Raw genomic sequence first — 20565 nt, 5'->3', positions numbered from 1 at the left:
AGCTACAGATCTGCTATAGGTCTTGTGGGTCTTGGAGCCCCAGCTCTGGAGAGAATGTGGATTTCTGCATTGTGCTCTTATTCCTCAGGGCCTTGTCTGTGGACTCTGTGGAAACTATGATGGCAATGAAAACAACGACTTTACCACCAGAAGCCAAGCTGTTGTGGTGGATACACTGGAGTTTGGAAACAGCTGGAAAGTCTCTCCCAGCTGTCCTGATGCTGTTGTCACAAAGGACCCCTGCAGCTCCAACCCCTACAGGAAGTCCTGGGCTCAGAGACAGTGCAGCATCATCCAGAGCACAGTCTTCACAGCCTGCCACTCTCAGGTACTGCGATCACACTGGAGATATGCGCACACCACGGCAAGATCAGGGCAGGAAAGACACCAAGCTTCTCAGTGTGATTGGAATTTGAATCTAAAACAACAGGAACTGTGCATTCCTGAGTGGAAAACTAATGAAGAGTAAGGGTGATTAAAGACATTTCTCTCTAAAGGTGGACCCCACTCCATACTACGACGCCTGTGTGACGGACTCCTGTGCCTGTGACACTGGAGGAGACTGCGAGTGCTTCTGTACAGCTGTGGCTGCCTACGCAGAGGCCTGTAATGAGGCTGGGGTTTGTGTGGCCTGGAGGAGTCCAGAGATCTGCCGTGAGTCACAGACAGAAGCACAATTCTACTTTAACTCACTGTCTCCAAAAGAGAGAGATGGACACAATGACTGACCAACACACTGACACTCAGTCTCTGTGATGAAGACAGGAGAGAAATGACACCTACATAAAAGCTGAAAAGGGATCTGTATGTTAAATAAATGAGATTTTGTCATTCCTCTCTCCAGCTCTGTTCTGTGACTTCTACAACCCCCCTGGAGAGTGTGAGTGGCACTACAAGCCCTGTGGCTCGCCCTGCATGAAGACCTGCAGGAACCCCTCAGGGAAATGCTCCAGTCAGATCCCAGCCCTGGAAGGTAGGAATTTCTAGCTCATATTCTTTGAAACTTGAAGACACATCATGAAGGAGGTAATCACATCATAAGCTCTCAACGTCAGCTTTCAAACACTGCAAACGTGTTTTCAACAATCAGTGTTCCATCACCGGCTGATTCTTACTCTCTTTGTAGTTAAAGACATCTCAGTTTTCAGTGACTGCTCCAAGTCTTAAAATTCATAGCAATGAGCAAGTATAATATAACAAGCTTAAACGCTGTTTATATATCACAATTCGTGTTCATTCATTTTTGTGCATATTTTCTGTCAATTTGTTTTTATTTCATTCTGTATAAACAGAAAAAAATGCCCACACCGAGATTTTCTCTCATATTCTAAAAAACTCTTATCCTGAAACAGTAAGAGAGAAATTCTACAGTTCTTACGTTTTATGATAGAATTCATCTCTCTGTATGCTCAGAGTTGTGCGTACTACATGAATTACATTTAAAGAAAGAAAATAATACAACAAATACTGTAAGCATGTTTTTTATCCAGGCTGCTATCCAAAATGCCCTCCTGAGCAGCCCTATTTTGATGAGGACTCCATGACGTGTGTGCAGAGGGAGAGCTGTGGCTGCTTCGATGGTGACGGGAATCATTATAAAAGCGGAGAAGAGGTTCCCTCCGCTGGGAACTGCCAGACATGGTACATTTTCTGTTTCATACAATACCAGAACCAGCACTATAACACTTCTCGTATGAAGAGCTGACCAAATGTATGAAGGTCGAAAACACTAAACCTTACTTTCTGTCCTTTAGTTATTGTAAGTCCACGGGAGTGCAGTGCAGCTACAACGTTCACGGTACAGTATGCAAACTGTTTCTATTATCTAAATAATACTGCAGTAGTTTCAGTTCACAACAAATGGGCGTTAGCAGCATGCAAACTGACCTGCCTGTGCCTACAGCTTGTTCCTGCACATACCAAGGAAACAAGTACCCATACGGCACAACAATCTACAACACCACAGATGGGCTTGGAAGCTGCATTACTGCCGTGTGTGGAGAAAATGGCACAATCCACAGGGACATGTATCACTGTACTACTCCTGCTACAACAACAACCACCCCAGAGCCAACGACAACAATCTTCAACTTCACAACACCATCGCCAAAGACTACCAGTAGGTTTTATTGGAATGTAATTCTGCCTTTCTATCTATCTCCTTCTCCCCATGCACACACACTATGTATATTTAAGCAAAAATACTGAATGTGAATTTCTAGTTCTCCAAATCTATTCCTATTAATTCAAAAACTTAATATTTGAAAAAGGAAAAACAGTTGCACATGCAGTGCGCTGCGTTGAAACAGTGAACATCTTGGACAAATGGAAATGCACTAATTAAAACACTATTACACTAGCTGAACAAGCTCATCAGGAGAGCAAGCTCTGTCATTGGGTCTGACCTGGACTCCTTGGAGGTAGTGGCTGAGAGGAGAATGATGTCCAAACTAGAGGCCATCATGGACAACTTCTCCCATCCCCTCTATGACAGGCTTGCAGGAATGAAGAGCACGTACAGCAATAGACTGATTCATCCACGGTGCAACAGGGAGCGCTACAGGAGGTCATTCTTGCCGTCTGCCATAAGACTGTACAACGCATCCACCTTGCGTCTTGGCAGAGGCAACATCGACAGTGACCTGTATCTGGATTAAACGCATCTACACATCTACTGCTACATCTGTTCTCTTCTTCTTCTTTTTCTTTTTCTTTTTCCCGTTTACAACCACTTTCTGTGCAATATATGCCAGGGACCTGTGCAATACATTTATATTTATATCTACAGTTACATCTATATTTATATCCATATGTGTGATATGAGTGTGATATGATTTTCTGTGTACTGTTCTGTTCTAGTTTGTTCTTGTGCGTCTGGACTGTGAGTAACTCTTGTATTGTATTGTATGTATTGTACTATTATTATATAATTCGTTACATTGTGGCTGTGTTGTGTGTGTTAAGCTGCTGTTGCACTGCAATTTCCCTCACGGGATCAATAAAGTATCTATCTATCTATTCCAGCTGTAGTATCCCCATCATCTGTTTCCCAGCCTGAAACTATTCAATATTGTCTTCTATTGTAGGTGAGACCTCTCTATCATCAAGCACTCCAGGGACCACCAGCTGTGTGGAAGAAGTGTGCCAGTGGTCAGTCTGGTATGACATCAGCTCCCCAACTAAAGACAATGAAGGAGATCATGAGACATATGATAACATCCGAGCTAAAGGACATTCAGTGTGCGCCCACCCGATTGAAATTCAGTGCAGGGCCCAGGATTACCCCAGCACTCCTCTAGGAGACCTAGAGCAAACAGTACATTGCAACAGATCTTTCGGACTGAAATGCAACAACAAGGAAAATCCCACTGTGTGCTTGAATTACGCCATCAGAGTGTTTTGCTGTCGTGTTGTGCCTTGTGGAACAACAAGTGTACCGCCGATAACGTCTTCCAGTACAACACCAAAGAAAACAACAACCCCAAAGACAACACCTGAAGAAACAACATCAGCCCCGTCAACTAAATCTTCTCCTTCAACATCCTCAGCACCAAGCTCCACGGAACGTACCAGCACTGCAACAGTAACAACGCGACAACCTCCGTCATCATCCACTGTTGTTTCCACAACATCCAGAGGAACACAGCCCACTAGCACATCAACTTCACTTCCCACAACCATCTCCACCAGCTCAGCTACCACCTGCCGGCGCCCATGTAAATGGTCCCAGTGGTACGACACCACTTTCCCCACACTTGGAACCCCAGGAGGGGACTCTGAAACGTATGACAACATAAGGAAACATGGTGGAAAAATATGCGAAAAACCAAGCAAAATTGAGTGCAGAGCAGAGAAGTACCCAGATAAGGCCATAGACGATGTGGGTCAGATTGTGCAATGTGATATTGCGAAAGGACTTATATGTAAAAATGAAGACCAGTCAGGCATGGTCCCATTGTGCTATAACTACCAGGTGAGGGTTCTGTGCTGTGATGAGTATCAATGTGAGACAACGACAGAGCCAACCACTCCTATCACAACCCCTCCCACCACAACCATTCCCATCACAACCCCTCCCAGCACAACCACTCCTATCACAACCACTCCCACCACAACCACTCCTATCACAACCCCTCCCACCACAACCATTCCCATCACAACCCCTCCCAGCACAACCACTCCTATCACAACCACTCCCACCACAACCACTCCTATCACAACCCCTCCCACCACAACCATTCCCATCACAACCCTTCCCACCACAACCACTCCTATTACTACCACACCCAGCACAACTACTCCCACAACAACCACTCCCATCACAACCACACCCAGTACAACCACAACCATCACAACCACACCGAGCACAATCACTCCTATTACAGCCACACCGAGCACAATAACTCCCACCACAACGACTCCAATAACAACCACTTCCACCACAACAACTCCCAGCACAACCCCTCCCACCACAACGACACCTATTACAACCACTCCTATCACAACCCTTCCCACCACAACCACTCCGATCACAACACCTCCCAGCACAACCACTCCTATTACTACCACACCCAGCACAACTACTCCCACAACAACCACTCCAACAACAACCTCTCCCATCACAACCACACCCAGTACAACCACAACCATCACAACCACACCCAGCACAACCACACCGAGCACAATAACTCCCACCACAACGACTCCAATAACAACCACTTCCACCACAACTCCCAGCACAACCCCTCCCACCACAACGACACCTATTACAACCACTTCCATCACAACCCCTCCCACAACAACAACTCCCATTACAACCACTCCTATCACAACTACACCCAGCACAACCACACCGAGCACAATCACTCCTATTACAGCCACACCGAGCACAATCACTCCCACCACAACGACTCCAATAACAACCACTTCCACCACAACCACACCCAGCACAACCCCTCCCACCACAACGACACCTATTACAACCACTCCTATCACAACCCTTCCCACCACAACCACTCCGATCACAACACCTCCCAGCACAACCACTCCTATTACTACCACACCCAGCACAACTACTCCCACAACAACCACTCCAACAACAACCTCTCCCATCACAACCACACCCAGTACAACCACAACCATCACAACCACACCCAGCACAACCACACCGAGCACAATAACTCCCACCACAACGACTCCAATAACAACCACTTCCACCACAACTCCCAGCACAACCCCTCCCACCACAACGACACCTATTACAACCACTTCCATCACAACCCCTCCCACAACAACAACTCCCATTACAACCACTCCTATCACAACTACACCCAGCACAACCACACCGAGCACAATCACTCCTATTACAGCCACACCGAGCACAATCACTCCCACCACGACTCCAATAACAACCACTTCCACCACAACCACACCCAGCACAACCCCTCCCACCACAACCACAACCAGCACAACCCCTCCCACCACAACCACTCCCACCACAACCACACCCAGCACAACCACACCGAGCACAATCACTCCTATTACAGCCACACCGAGCACAATCACTCCCACCACAACGACTCCAATAACAACCACTTCCACCACAACCACACCCAGCACAACCCCTCCCACCACAACCACCCCCATCACAACCACAACCAGCACAACCCCTCCCACCACAACCACTCCCACCACAACCACACCCAGCACAACCACACCGAGCACAATCACTCCTATTACAGCCACACCGAGCACAATCACTCCCACCACAATGACTCCCATAACAACCACTTCCACGAAAACCACCCCCATCACAACCACTCCCAGCACAACCCCTCCCACCACAATGACACCTATTACAACCACTTCCATCACAACAACTCCCACAACAACCACTCCCATTACAACCCCTCCCGGCACAACCACACCCAGCACAACCACTCCTAACACAACTCCTCCCACCACAACCACTCCCATCACAACCACAACCAGCACAACCACAACCAGTACAATCACTCCCACAACAACCACTCCCACCACAACCACTCCCATCACAACCCCTCCCAGTACTTCTTCACCAACAGCTTCAACAACAGTGTACCCTACTACTTCACACTGCACTGTGTGTGAATGGTCAGAATGGATTGATGTCAGTTATCCTACTTTTGGTCCAGATAATGGAGATAATGAAACCTACACAAAGATTAGGGAGTCTGGTATTCATATTTGCAAATCTCCAGAGGCAATTGAGTGCAGAGCACTAGACTATCCAAATGTCCCCCTCTCAGATCTGGGGCAGCATGTGGAATGCAACCCATCAGTAGGACTGATTTGCAAAAACAAAGATCAGGGTATACCACCAATGTGCTTCAATTATGAAATCAAAGTTAAATGTTGCAAAAATATATGTACCACAACTACTGGCAAATCAACTTCATCTACAACAACTACAACCGCTACCCATACATCATCTAAGAGCACTACACCTCAGACAACAACACAAGGACCCACTACAACTAAATTAACTAAATCTCCTGAAACCACTACAGCCGTTCCCACCACTACTACAAAAGCAACTCCCACCACAGAAACCACCACATCTACAACAGAAACCTCAACAGCTCCCTCTACATCCACCCATGAAGTCTCAACAACATCACAAGTGGTCACAACCCCTACTCCTGTCACCACAACAGAGACCACCTCTGTGCCCTCTTCTACAAGAGTAACCACAACTTCATCCCCTGAGACAACAATGTCCTCATCAACAGAGAGCACCACTACTTCAACAACAACTGTATCTACGGAGACAACTACGACAGAAAAACCAACAACTACAAAATCAACACAACCAACCAAGACTACCACCACTGTTAAACCAACCACTACTTCAGCAACACCTGTGACCACAGAAACCTCAACATCATCTTCTACTCCTATCCCTGTGACTTCAACTGCACCCATTAAAACAACATTCTCTGTTATTACTGGCAGAACTCGAATGCACTCAACAGAGCATCAGGTTCAAACAACAAATTCATTCACGACTGCAACTACAACAGAAAAACCAACAACTAGAAAATCAACACAACCAACTAAAACTACCACTACTGTTAAACCAACTACTACTTCAGCAAAAACTGTGACCACAGAAACCACCACACCTACAACAGAAACCTCAACAGCTCCCTCTACATCCACCCATGTAGTCTCAACAACATCACAAGTAGTCACAACCCCTACTCCTGCCACCACAACAGAGACCACCTCTGTGCCCTCTTCTACAAGAGTAACCACAACTTCATCCCCTGAGACAACAACGTCCTCATCAACAGAGAGCACCACTACTTCAACAACAACTGTATCTACGGAGACAACTACAACAGAAAAACCAACAACTACAAAAGCAACACACCCAACCAAGACTACCACCACTGTTAAACCAACCACTACTTCAGCAACAACTGTGACCACAGAAACCACCACACCTACAACAGAAACCTCAACAGCTCCCTCTACATCCACCCATGTAGTCTCAACAACATCGCAAGTGGTCACAACCCCTACTCCTGTCACCACAACAGAGACCACCTCTGTGCCCTCTTCTACAAGAGTAACCACAACTTCATCCCCTGAGACAACAACGTCCTCATCAACAGAGAGCACCACTACTTCAACAACAACTGTATCTACGGAGACAACTACAACAGAAAAACCAACAACTACAAAAGGAACACAACCAACCAAGACTACCACCACTGTTAAACCAACCACTACTTCAGCAACAACTGTGACCACAGAAACCACCACACCTACAACAGAAACCTCAACAGCTCCCTCTACATCCACCCATGTAGTCTCAACAACATCACAAGTAGTCACAACCCCTACTCCTGTCACCACAACAGAGACCACCTCTGTGCCCTCTTCTACAAGAGTAACCACAACTTCATCCCCTGAGACAACAACGTCCTCATCAACAGAGAGCACCACTACTTCAACAACAACTGTATCTACGGAGACAACTACAACAGAAAAACCAACAACTACAAAAGCAACACAACCAACCAAGACTACCACCACTGTTAAACCAACCACTACTTCAGCAACAACTGTGACCACAGAAACCACCACTTCTACAACAGAAACCTCAACAGTTCCCTCTACATCCACCCATGTAGTCTCAACAACATCAGAAGTAGTCACAACCCCTACTCCTGTCACCACAACAGAGACCACCTCAGTGCCCTCTTCTACAAGAGTAACCACAACTTCATCCCCTGAGCCAACAACGTCCTCATCAACAGAGAGCACCACTACTTCAACAACAACTGTGTCTACAGAGACAACCACAACAGGAAAACCAACAACTAGAAAATCAACACAACCAACCAAGACTACCACCACTGTTAAACCAACCACTTCTTCAGCAACAACTGTGACCACAGAAACCACCACTTCTACAACAGTAAAACAGAGTTCATCTTCACCTACAGCTTCAACAACAGTGTCCACTACTACTCCACGCTGCACTGTGTGTGAATGGTCAGAATGGATTGATGTCAGTTATCCTACTTTTGGTCCAGATAATGGAGATAATGAAACCTACACAAAGATTAGGGAGTCTGGTATTCATATTTGCAAATCTCCAGAGGCAATTGAGTGCAGAGCACTAGACTATCCAAATGTCCCCCTCTCAGATCTGGGGCAGCATGTGGAATGCAACCCATCAGTAGGACTGATTTGCAAAAACAAAGATCAGGGTATACCACCAATGTGCTTCAATTATGAAATCAAAGTTAAATGTTGCAAAAATATATGTACCACAACTACTGGCAAATCAACTTCATCTACAACAACTACAACTGCTACCCATACATCATCTAAGAGCACTACACCTCAGACAACAACACAAGGACCCACTACAACTAAATTAACTAAATCTCCTGAAACCACTACAGCTGTTCCCACCACCACTACTTCAGCAACAACTGTGACCACAGAAACCACCACACCTACAACAGAAACCTCAACAGCTCCCTCTACATCCACCCATGTAGTCTCAACAACATCACAAGTAGTCACAACCCCTACTCCTGTCACCACAACAGAGACCACCTCTGTGCCCTCTTCTACGAGAGTAACCACAACTTCATCCCCTGAGACAACAACGTCCTCATCTACAGAGAGCACCACTACTTCAACAACAACTGTATCTACGGAGACAACTACGACAGAAAAACCAACAACTACAAAATCAACACAACCAACCGAGACTACCACCACTGCTAAGCCAACTACTACTTCAGCAACAACTGTGTCTACGGAGACAACTACAACAGAAAAACCGACAACTAGAAAATCAACACAACCAACCGAGACTACCACCACTGTTAAACCAACCACTTCTTCAGCAACAACTGTGACCACAGAAACCACCACACCTACAACAGAAACCTCAACATCACCCTCTACATCCACCCAAGAAACCTCAACATCACAAGTAGTCACAACCTCTGTGCCCTCTTCTACGAGAGTAACCACAACTTCATCCCCTGAGACAACAACGTCCTCATCAACAGAGAGCACCACTACTTCAATGACAACTGTGTCTACGGAGACAACTACAACAGAAAAACCAACAACTACAAAATCAACACAACCAACCGAGACTACCACCACTGCTAAACCAACTACCACTTCAGCAACAACTGTGTCTACGGAGACAACTACAACAGAAAAACCGACAACTACAAAATCAACACAACCAACCAAGACCTCCATAACTGTTAAACCAACCACTACTTCAACAACACATTCAAGAACAACTGAATGTGGCTGCCATTACAACGGGAAGCTGTTTCCACGTGGTATGTAAGATACTGTATATATATTTAGAACTATATGTTTCTTATGTATATTTACATGTGAGGAAATTAAGGAGTCAAATCAGAACACCTTTCTATACACAAATAATCATGACATTGTGAAAGACACCTCCCAGCCATGTTGAAGCAGATTTATCGGGAACCTTCACAAAACAGCTTGATAGACACTTTGATGAATAGGTTACCACCAACCAAACAGACATAAATTATAACAGACATATAATTATGAATCTCTGCTTAAATCATCTAAATATCTGTCCATGTCTCATTCTTTATCCAGAAGGAGTCCTCTCAGACATTATAAAATACTTCTTTAAATCTATCAGTGTGGGACAGATTTAAGACCAGTAATGAGTCTGCACAAACCCAAAATGCAAATGTGAATATATTAAGATTAATATCAAAAATCTAAAATAGTTTTCTTACTATTGCTTTTCACCTTTTTACGTTCAGGTTCACTGCTGTATAACACCACTGATGGCGATGACTGGTGCTTCACTGCTTTCTGCAACGAGACGTGTGAAATAGAGAAACATTCCAAGCACTGTCACACCACTGTTTCTCCTCCAACCACAAGTGCCCAGACCTCCACTGCAGTTGGCCCAACAACACCAGGGAAGACAACTACAGTCAAATCAACTCCCACAAAGACAGAGTCCTCCACTGCTGAGACATCAGCCACAGCTCCAACCACCAGCCTTCCAACCACAACTCCTTATAAAAACTGTGACCACCTTACTCCTCCTAGAAAGGTACTTTATATCTCACTTCCTGGGTATTACTTGAATTAATAGGAAAATGTGTTTAGTTCTAAATGTTGCTCTTTAAAATAACATTATTGTGTAACTTAATGCAATTTCTTTAAATCAGTATTTTACTGAAATATTAAAATAATATTAAACACTAGTGTTTATTACCAGATCATCAAACAATTTGTGTCAATCTAAATAAGCATTTTAATTTCAAAATATCTGGTAATATTACTGTAGGTGTCACATTTTATTACATTGGCATTGTATGAATATCTTGTTTTGCTTTGTTTCATTTTGATAATTATTATACTGTTTCTAAGCTTGACAGAAATGTGCAGAGACTTTGTCACACTACTGTGCCTTTGCTCAGTTTCTTTCATCTTTTGTGCTAGCATGGTGAATCCTGGCACTTTGGCAACTGTACCATAGCAACTTGCCAAGGAGGCTCCAACATCACACTAGAGCCGGTGCCCTGCGAGCCTGTGACTAAACCACAGTGTGCCAATGGTCTGCCTCCGCTTGCGAAGTATGATGAATCTGGGTGCTGCGTCCGCTACGAGTGTCAATGTAAGATCTCCACAACATCAAAGATTAAAAATGTATTTCAACATTATGACACAAAGACAAACTAGGAAGACAAAACACCTTCAAGATTTGAACTTGCAAAATGACAAAACACAAACATGAAAGATGCTTCTGTTTTGATCTCACCTGAAAATTTGCATGCACCCCCACACATATTTTCTCACTCTTAGTTATAATACTATTACTACATTGATTTTTCTGTAACAACATTTTCATTTATCACAACCTTTTCATTTATTCCACTGAACTGTTCAGTTTTACATGTGGAAATGTGTGTCCATTATCCACTAACTCATATTTCTCAATCTTCCTCTCATGCTCAAGTGATTTATTCCCACACCCCTGTCATTACCTTGCTACAGAACACAATTTAGCTTAAACTGCAACAAATAAAGCAGAGCTTTACAACAGTCAAATTGTCTTTCAAAAAGAAACAAATCTATTTGATTTATATTAAAACACACATTTTTGTATGGGTTCCAATAAAAGCATCATATAAAACTTTAGTTTTAGAAATTGACTTACAGAAAATAGTTAAAGTAATGATCACAGCAAGTTATTTTCTGAGAAATGTCCAGTCTTTCAAAGCTCAATTAAACATTTGAACATTTCTGAATACCACAGCATTGTTAGGAAAACCTGCTTGGGATAGCACAGATTGAATTCAGTTATTAAATACTGTATTATGAAAAATACAACTTGAAAATCACCAAAACTATTAAACATGCATATACATAATATTCCTTTGCAAGTCTAGGATCCTTATCTGTTTGTCTGCTACATGTAGAACACCTGGCAAGTGGTCTTATCAACAAGTCTCTTGTGTGCCTCCCCAGGTGTCTGCTATGGGTGGGGAGACCCTCATTATGTCACCTTTGATGGACAATACTATGGCTTCCAAGGAAACTGCACCTACGTGTTGGTCAAGCAGATCATCCCCAAATACGACAACTTCACCGTTATCATTGACAACTACAATTGCCACTCTGAGGATGGCCTGTCTTGCCCCAGGTCACTGACTATCTATTACAAGTCGTATGAGGTGATTCTGGACCAGCGGACAATCAATGGAATCACTACAAACTTGGTAACTGTTTCCCTATTTGTTTAGTTGTTTAGAGGGCAGAAAGCTTTCTAAGAGGAACTTTAGGATGAGTTAAGACTTTCTTCTACCTTCATCAGAAGTCAGACTAAAGTGGAATAAACAATGAAAGGGATCATTTTAAATATTTTTATATACATTTTTAACTTTAAATTTATTCAAATCCCCTGGTGAAATCAAAGGGTTTTGAATAAATTTAGGGATTTTTGTTCATATGATGAACAAAAAAAATCATATAAAAGCCTGACTTGTGTGTGCTTAAAAAATAAAAAAAAAGTTAGATTTTTGTATAGTAGTGCCACACAGAAGAAATCCATGTGACACCGCTGTATCATAACCCTATTATTTCATCAATTCTTCTCTGGCTGGGACTGTCCCATACTGCTGTAAACCAGTCTTCCAGGCAGAACTGCGCTAGTTTCTTTAGTTCCTGTGGTTTTCAGTGGTGATCAGCTTTCTCAAATGTTAGATTGGATTGAGGCCTGGATATTGACCTCAATGCAATATGTGAACATTAAATGTTTTATTTAATGCTTATTTAATACAGTTACATTTTTATACTTGCATCTTATAACTATAAAAAATACTTTTTCAATATTGAATAACATTTACCAAAATGTACCAGTCTGATTTTTGGATCAGTATATTGTGTAAACTATATAATTGCACAAAAATTATAAAAACAAAAGCAAACATTAAAAACAATTAGAATCTGTACAAATGAAAGAACCTGAGTGATTCAAATAAGTGCATTTTTATGTTATTGTGTTTGTTATTAATCCATTCTTCTAAAACTTCTCAGATATATGTCAACCAAAAACGAATCATCCCAGCCTATAAAAACAGCGTCTTTACAATTACAAGCAGTGGAATTGACATGGTTCTGGAAATCCCAGAGATCAACGCTCTAGTCTCATTCAAAGGCCTCACGTTCAGCATCTTCTTGCCCTACTCCCTCTTCCATCACAACACGGAAGGACAGTGTGGTAAGAGGAGACTGTTCATTGTCTTCATGCTTATTCTAATCAGAGCTGTTGAGCAACTGTGATCACTGAGAGACGAGGGAGAAAACAAACGAGGAGCATTCTCTTAAACTACATGCAAACTCCTCCTTGCACAGCTGTTTTAACAACCTTGATCTGGTTATGTGTGTTTAATTAACTTAATTTATTTTCACATACACTGTATTCTAATTAAATTATCCTAATTAAATCTGCTTTCCTCTATTTTAAAGGTACCTGTGACAACACAAGGAAAAATGACTGCAGGCTGCCAAATGGACAGATAGATCCCTCATGCCCTGACATGGCCAACCACTGGCGTATTCATGACAAGAATAAACCCTACTGTGACACAACAACTACAGTGCAGCCTCCTGTGACACCACTGCCACCAAGAACAACAGAGACACCCATCTGCAATCCAGTCATCTGTGAGATTATCTACGGAAAGTAAGCAGAATCAAGTGTAACCTGAAGAATCCTTGTGTTGTATCTTCATAGGACAGTAGTCACATTCCACAAAAAGAAAATAAAAAATTAGCACAAAAACAGGACAGCCATGCTTTACCTCTTAATGAACACTACCGCATAAATTCAAATTCAATCTTATTAACACAGTAGAGAGCTGAGGGCAGAGAACGTCTGCTGTTTGAAATGTAGAACGTTTTGCTGTTGTGTGACTCAACGCAGCTGATGCGACCCCTCTGCCGCAGGGTGTTTGAAGAGTGCCGCACAGTGATTCCTGCGCTGCCCTTCTACGAGGCCTGCAGGTTTGACGTCTGCCACATGCCCCACACCAAGATCGGCTGCTCCAGCTTGCAAGCGTACGCCGCCCTGTGCGCATCGGTCGGAGTCTGCGTCGACTGGAGGAGCGCGACAGGGGGAGAATGCGGTAGGGCCAAGTCAGAAAACAGCGGGGTAGCTGCCTTCCTTACTGCTCAAGAGCTACCAGTGTAAAGGAGAAAACATGCGAGCTCAACTGAGTACGGGCAACAACTGACCGAATCTGTGCTGTACCAGATACCACACTCAGCTCCATATGAAATTCATTTTTAATTTCCACTAAACACATGATTGTCTCTTCGAGTTACTGTAGAACACAGCAGGAACTCAAGGTCCCCTTTTCTGCTCCTATACAGACTATAACTGCTCAGCAACCAAGGTGTACAAGCCATGTGGACCAGCAGTGCAGCCAACCTGCAATGCAAGGTAAGTGAAATGAGTTGCCTGTAGCTGAGCACACACTAAGATTTACCTTTGTGATTTTCTTTATCATACTTTTGAATTATTATGCAATAAAACAATCCCATACACTCAATTTAAGGACTTGCAATTCTATTTGTATGCCACAAAAATAAAGCACTGTCGTCATTTTCTAGACAATTCTCAAGATCAGACTCCAGATCTAATAATATGTACAGTGTTACATTTTCTATCAGTCACACTAAACACAGGCCAAACACAAATGCTGTGTTCACACTTTTAAACAGGTACAATGAGAAATTCATCCAGCAGAACAGCAGAGAGCAGACAAGTGACTTCACTGAGGGCTGCTTCTGCCCCCAGGGGACGATCCTGTTCAACTCCTTCTCAGACATCTGTGTCCCCTCCTGCGGTAAGGACTGCTGGCCCCCACACTTGGTTGCAGAAGTTACAGAGTACCCACCTTCCAGGTCAATCCAGTGCTGGTACACTGTTTACAGTGAAATACATGACGTTTGGGAAGCTAGACATAATTAGCACTTTATTAGTTATTTTTCAAGCTTAATTTTCAGTTTTCTTTTATTGTTAACAGAGGATAAAGCTACAGCAGTATTCACTGAGGAATTAACTCTGTTTTAAAACTTTCTGTTTAGACTGCACTGGACCAGATGGGAAACCAAAACTGGTAATGAAATTTTATATGTTATTGTTTTGTCTTTATTTGTGTCTTATTCGATTAATTACCAGTATGTCAATGGTCAAGATAAGAGATCTTTAAAGCAGGAGCTCTTTCCCTCCACATACTCTTCTGCATAGCTGAGCTAACGGCAGGTGCCTGAGGGCAGGATAAGCTGGCGCGTTCACTCTGTGTGTCTGTCCTCAGCCTGGCGAGACGTGGGACAGTAACTGCAACGAGTGTGTGTGTGACGTCGATTCAATGAGCGTGCAGTGCAAACCCCGGCAGTGCCCCGGGCAGCCCCCCGTCACCTGCAACAAGGAGGGCCAGGTGCTGGTAACTGAGACAGTCGACTGCTGCAACAAGTCCCGATGTGGTGAGTAGCTGCAGGGACAGGGACAGACTCAGGGCTGGAGGGGTTAGTGCTGCTGGGAGACTGGCTCTTTCAACAGCATCATAGAGGTGCAGCATTTAGAGCAGCACAGTTAATGCTTTGAAAAGACTATTGTTATTAAACTATTACAGTACTTTTGCAGTTTATCATTTTGTACCTTGCTAATAAGCATATGCTTAGCATGCTCTTTTCTTTGGTGCAGTTTTAACATGTTTCCTGTTGCCCCCTGTTCTTTATTGCTCTTCTTCCCAACAGAGTGTGATGTAAAACTCTGCCCAAAACCACAATCCTGTGAACTAGGATTCAGACCAGTGATAACAACCCCAGAAGGAAGCTGCTGTGCTGTTTATAAATGTGGTGAGTGTTACTGGTGTTTTTCGCTGTGCTGTGCTGACACTGTCAGTAGCTATCTTCCCAGAAATGAGAAGTACAGTAGAATCTTCCCAGAAATGAGAAGTACAGTAGAAACTTCCCAGGAATGAGAAGTAGACGACCTGCTTTTCTGTATTTATAGTATTTATTATTCACAAAGGTTTTTAATACAACCAGATGCTCAGTAGAGAATCCAGTTTATTTTCATGTCTATTTTAATTAAACTGATTCAAGATTTATCTCTTTCTTTACAGAACCAAAAGGTGTCTGTGTTTTCAATAATACTGAATACAAGGTAAGATCCTTAACTAACTTTAACATATTCTGGGCTTGCAGCTGGCCAGATCCTTTGACATGTGAATACAGACACTTTACAAATCAAGATAAGGTCATGTCATACCATTTCAGTTACTTCTGAAATGAGTTTGAGAATTAAATGACAATTACATGTGTACACGTGTTCTTATGTTGCATATTTTGTGTGTATTTGTCTATGAACTGCAATGACTTTAGTAACTGGATGTGCAAATTCACTTCAGTTGCCCTATCAGCTGTTAACAGGTTGGGATCTCCTCTTCTCTGTGTGATTCTAAGGGTGGTTCTGTTTTGCTCTCCATCACAGCCAGGTGTCAGTGTTCCTAAAGACACATGTGAGTTGTGCCAGTGCAGTTATGAGGTGGATCCCAATACAAGACTGAACATCATTGCCTGTGATCCAATGCGCTGTGACAAAAACTGTCAGCTGGTATGGAACTTCCCTCAAAATTCCTACTGATATCATATCTACAGAATCATAAGGAAAGACAATTAGTTGTATTTCTGTGTGACTAAAATGTGTTAATTAAGGTGTCCCTATTAATAACATTTTTTATGAAGACTATTTCTAGCATCATTCTGAATTACAAAACCACCAATATACAGTAAAATCTATACTATCTAGTATTATTTCTTAATACTTTTCCAATTTTCTGACTAATGTGCTGCAGATGAGAATAGAAACTGGTTAACTGGTTGCCTGTGTTCTGTACATTCATTTTCTCTGCAGGGTTTTACATATCAAGCTGTCCCTGGACAGTGCTGTGGCCAGTGTGTACAGGACAGCTGTGTCATCATGCTGCCAGACCACACAGTGCATGTCATTGAGGTGAGAGCACAACACTCAGCATGTCAACCAGATTAACATTAGTGCTCCTATAACACTGAAAGCACATGCAGGCACTGCTGTGGAAACAAATTTGATGGCTGGATTAGAGGTTATTGGAGATCACTTACATGTACAATACTTAAGAAAATGATTAAAACATGTTGTTTATGATAATATAAAGTGTAATGTATATTGCAAATTTCCACATTGCGAAATCTGTGTCAAAGACGCACGGAAAAGTTTCTTGGCTAGAAAGCATGTCTATCAAGCTTTGTTCTTGAGATTACATAAACAGAAAACTCAATCACATCCTCCTGCAACAATTATACCTCATTCCCTCCAACAGCCTGGAGACACCTGGTCGCCCGCTGGTGACAAATGTGTGAAATATGAGTGTGTGAAGATCGAGGATCAGTTTGTACCAGTAGAGGCCAAGACCACCTGCCCTCTCTTCAACCGCAAGGACTGCACTCCTGTAAGTGTACGAGTCACTTCCTCATTCTCCAGTGTGAGAGTGTACGAGGCTGCAGGTTTCACAGCTCTGAGCCAGCTCTGAGTTTGGTGATTCCTACTGTGTTGGATTATAATAAAAAAATAAACTGGGATTCCAAATTTAAAAGACAATTAACAATGACTGTGGGTTTTGTCCAATCCTGGACCTACGGTGTATAGACTTGGTTAAGAAAGCTATATTGTCACAATTTCCATTCTGTATGGCCTAACAACTGGTTTCTATGGTCATCCACCTTTTTCCTGAAAGAATCAGGAAGTGCCTTCAGGAAGTGTTCTTCCAAGTGCCTTCGTTTAAAAACAAGCCTCCTGTTCTCGGTTTTAAACAGATCTTTTCTCATAAAAATCTTATCTAAATTTGTTACTGCAGGGCACAGAGAGAATTGCCCCAGATGGTTGTTGCCATGTCTGTGAGTATCATTTACATCTTTGTTACATTCTTGAAATCAACACTGTAAACCACTGTGAATAAATACTTTGCTTTATTAATAAAATCAATGGTTACTAGAAGCCATTTATTTTGTATAAAGCAGAGCTCAGTCCTGGTGACCTTGTCTTTACTCATCAGTGGAGTAATCCTGAAGGAGTCCACAGTCTTGAAGCTGATCTTACTTCTCCTTGACAGGGTGTGGTAGATAATGCTCTTGGGCTCTGGGTTTCGATTCGGATTGGTACATCTTTCATGTGGAGTTTGCGTGTTCTCCCCATGTCACAGAGGCACAACGGCATCAACCCCATATAGCAGAACAAACAGTCTACCTCACTTCTTCAAGCAGTGTCAGTAACGCTCTCTGTGTGTCACCTGTCCAGGTGTTCCAATACCAAGGAACTGCAACATTAAGACGAACACCACCTACATCACCAACAACGGCTGCCAATCCAGCAAACCTGTGGACATCACGTCCTGCGGGGGCTCCTGTGGAACCTACTCCATGTGAGTTTCAGAACTGTCTCTGCAGCCTCTCCCTGCAGCTTGGAGTTGTTTCATGTTCAGGTTTCACATAGCCCTCACACACCCTTATCATTATAATAGGGCAATGCTTGAAATTATGGATCTACGTCCGGTATTCTACATATTTCTGAGATCAGGAATGATTCAAAAAAGAGGTTTTGAATGAAACTACTTTACACACACAACCATCAACCACAACGAGTGACAAGCCCACTTCATTTGTGAAGTACAGTAATGCAGTTAAAAGTACATAACTGGGCTTAGTATCATGTACACAGTATCAGTGAACCCTTCCATGCAGCAGTGCGTGGGACAGTAACTGTGAGTCCCGCTGCCCTGCCCATGCCTGCACACCTCTCCAGGCTCAGCCCTCTGTCCTGCCCTTGCCAGGTACTCTGTGGAGGCCAACACCATGGACCACACCTGCTCCTGCTGCCAGGAGATGGACACCACTCAGAAGCAGGTGCAGATGGTTTGCCCCGACGGCACCACGTTCAGCCACTCCTACACCTACGTTGAGAAGTGCGGCTGCAAGGAGATCGAGTGTGAGGACAGGGACACCCAGCAGTCTACCAGCAAGGGTCAGGAGCCCTCCAAGTCCTCAAAGGGGCGGAAAGTGTACAGAAGGCGACGGTGAACTCGAGGAGAATGAAGACTGCACTACCCCGATTTTAACCCCAAATCCCGTGCTTTTGTTTTTGCTGCATTTAAAATATCTGATACACATCCAACTACCAAAGACTGTCAGCTGAAATTAATATATTAAATTAAAGAGGGGCTAGGTGACTGCTGCAGAATTATTTCCTCCCTTAATTTTCAGTGTGATTGCTTGCTGTATTTATTCTACACGTACGCTGAGACGTGTGGCTGCAAGGAAACATAATGTGCGGACAAGAACACCCCCAGATCTATGAAATCTACTGCTAAGGGTCAGAAGAAGACTGGCAGCCAACAGCACACAAACAGGTCTTCAAGGGGAATGAAAGCCCACAGCAAACAGCAGTGAGCAGGAAGTAAACTGACTGCTGCACTCTGCTGATCTAAATGATTTTTGTCTTTGTTTCACTCCATTTAAATCACCTGTTAAACTACAGCACACCCCGTTAAGATTAAAGCAATTGATTTTTTTATGAGTTTAAACTGAGTCAGGCATCTTTTTCCAAGTATTGCTTACGTTGTTAACTCTTTAGAGAAAAAGGAAACATACTGTTGTTTTTCTTCTTTGTGAAGTGTTTTGTAATAATACAGTTACATCTAAAAAGGTAAAGCTACGTAGGAAAAAGTTCAAAAGCGCTATAGGTTTTGCATTATTTTCTTGCAATTAAATAGAAAAAATATATGCAAATTTAAGCTCTGGATTGTTTTGACTTGTCATATAAAATATAAATAGCTGTAAAGTGTTCCTGTTTATTTATCAGCATATCACCCAATTATATATCAAACAATTTATCTGAATCCATACCCATGGGCTAACTGTTCAACACACATGAAAAACTGCATCTTGCTTTCCTTTCCTGTGCAAAATGCTGAATCTGATCAATAAAAAATTCCCACTTTGCATGACTCTTGTTTCTCTTTGAGTCATTTCAACACATTCAATAAATTGCATTTATTTAAGCCTTGAGAAGCACTGTTTCAGAGATATCTAAGTAATGGGTGTTACTTCACTGCAGTCATGTACTCATTGAATATCACAGTATTCTAAAGGCACATAAAGCTATGGCACCTACTGTTTATCTGTAATCCAAACAAAGCCCTAATTTATAATTAAATTTCTAAAGGAGTGGTAAATTATACTGAGTGTAAAAAGCAATATATGAATCTATGAATCATATATGAATATACCGTATGAAATGAATGAATTGTATGAATCCTAATGTCAAAATTTTGTAGTGGTTAATCTCAGCACAGAGAATCTAGTACATGACAATCTTTCCTTTCTTTATTCCTGTAGTTTCATAAACCCAATTTCTAGTTTCATAATCTC

The 20565-nt window shown here is 42.7% G+C and overlaps 1 protein-coding gene across 1 annotated transcript in view; it reads left to right on the top strand.

Moving 5' to 3' along the window:
* The window catches only part of LOC148819671 (uncharacterized), a 32494-nt gene extending 12356 nt beyond the window's left edge, over nucleotides 1–20138 (top strand). The window contains exons 25-49 of the mRNA XM_088935208.1: nucleotides 89–328; nucleotides 498–654; nucleotides 845–973; nucleotides 1491–1641; nucleotides 1755–1798; nucleotides 1904–2119; nucleotides 3087–9869; nucleotides 10341–10639; nucleotides 11032–11206; nucleotides 12061–12311; nucleotides 13129–13312; nucleotides 13561–13777; nucleotides 14041–14219; nucleotides 14467–14536; nucleotides 14818–14942; nucleotides 15184–15215; nucleotides 15414–15582; nucleotides 15856–15957; nucleotides 16227–16267; nucleotides 16595–16717; nucleotides 17018–17116; nucleotides 17463–17591; nucleotides 17997–18036; nucleotides 18437–18560; nucleotides 18969–20138. Of these exons, the coding sequence (XP_088791334.1) occupies nucleotides 89–328; nucleotides 498–654; nucleotides 845–973; nucleotides 1491–1641; nucleotides 1755–1798; nucleotides 1904–2119; nucleotides 3087–9869; nucleotides 10341–10639; nucleotides 11032–11206; nucleotides 12061–12311; nucleotides 13129–13312; nucleotides 13561–13777; nucleotides 14041–14219; nucleotides 14467–14536; nucleotides 14818–14942; nucleotides 15184–15215; nucleotides 15414–15582; nucleotides 15856–15957; nucleotides 16227–16267; nucleotides 16595–16717; nucleotides 17018–17116; nucleotides 17463–17591; nucleotides 17997–18036; nucleotides 18437–18560; nucleotides 18969–19215 (10326 nt within the window). The 3' untranslated portion in view covers nucleotides 19216–20138. The remainder of the gene's footprint in view (nucleotides 1–88; nucleotides 329–497; nucleotides 655–844; nucleotides 974–1490; nucleotides 1642–1754; nucleotides 1799–1903; nucleotides 2120–3086; nucleotides 9870–10340; nucleotides 10640–11031; nucleotides 11207–12060; nucleotides 12312–13128; nucleotides 13313–13560; nucleotides 13778–14040; nucleotides 14220–14466; nucleotides 14537–14817; nucleotides 14943–15183; nucleotides 15216–15413; nucleotides 15583–15855; nucleotides 15958–16226; nucleotides 16268–16594; nucleotides 16718–17017; nucleotides 17117–17462; nucleotides 17592–17996; nucleotides 18037–18436; nucleotides 18561–18968) is intronic.
* Nucleotides 20139–20565: the final 427 nt, after the last annotated feature.

This window comes from Atractosteus spatula, chromosome 16 (assembly GCF_055471065.1).
Source record: "Atractosteus spatula isolate fAtrSpa1 chromosome 16, fAtrSpa1.hap1, whole genome shotgun sequence".
NCBI classification, from domain to species: domain Eukaryota; kingdom Metazoa; phylum Chordata; class Actinopteri; order Semionotiformes; family Lepisosteidae; genus Atractosteus; species Atractosteus spatula.
Note: the sequence above shows the minus strand (reverse complement) of the source record. Positions and strands in the feature narration are given on the sequence as shown.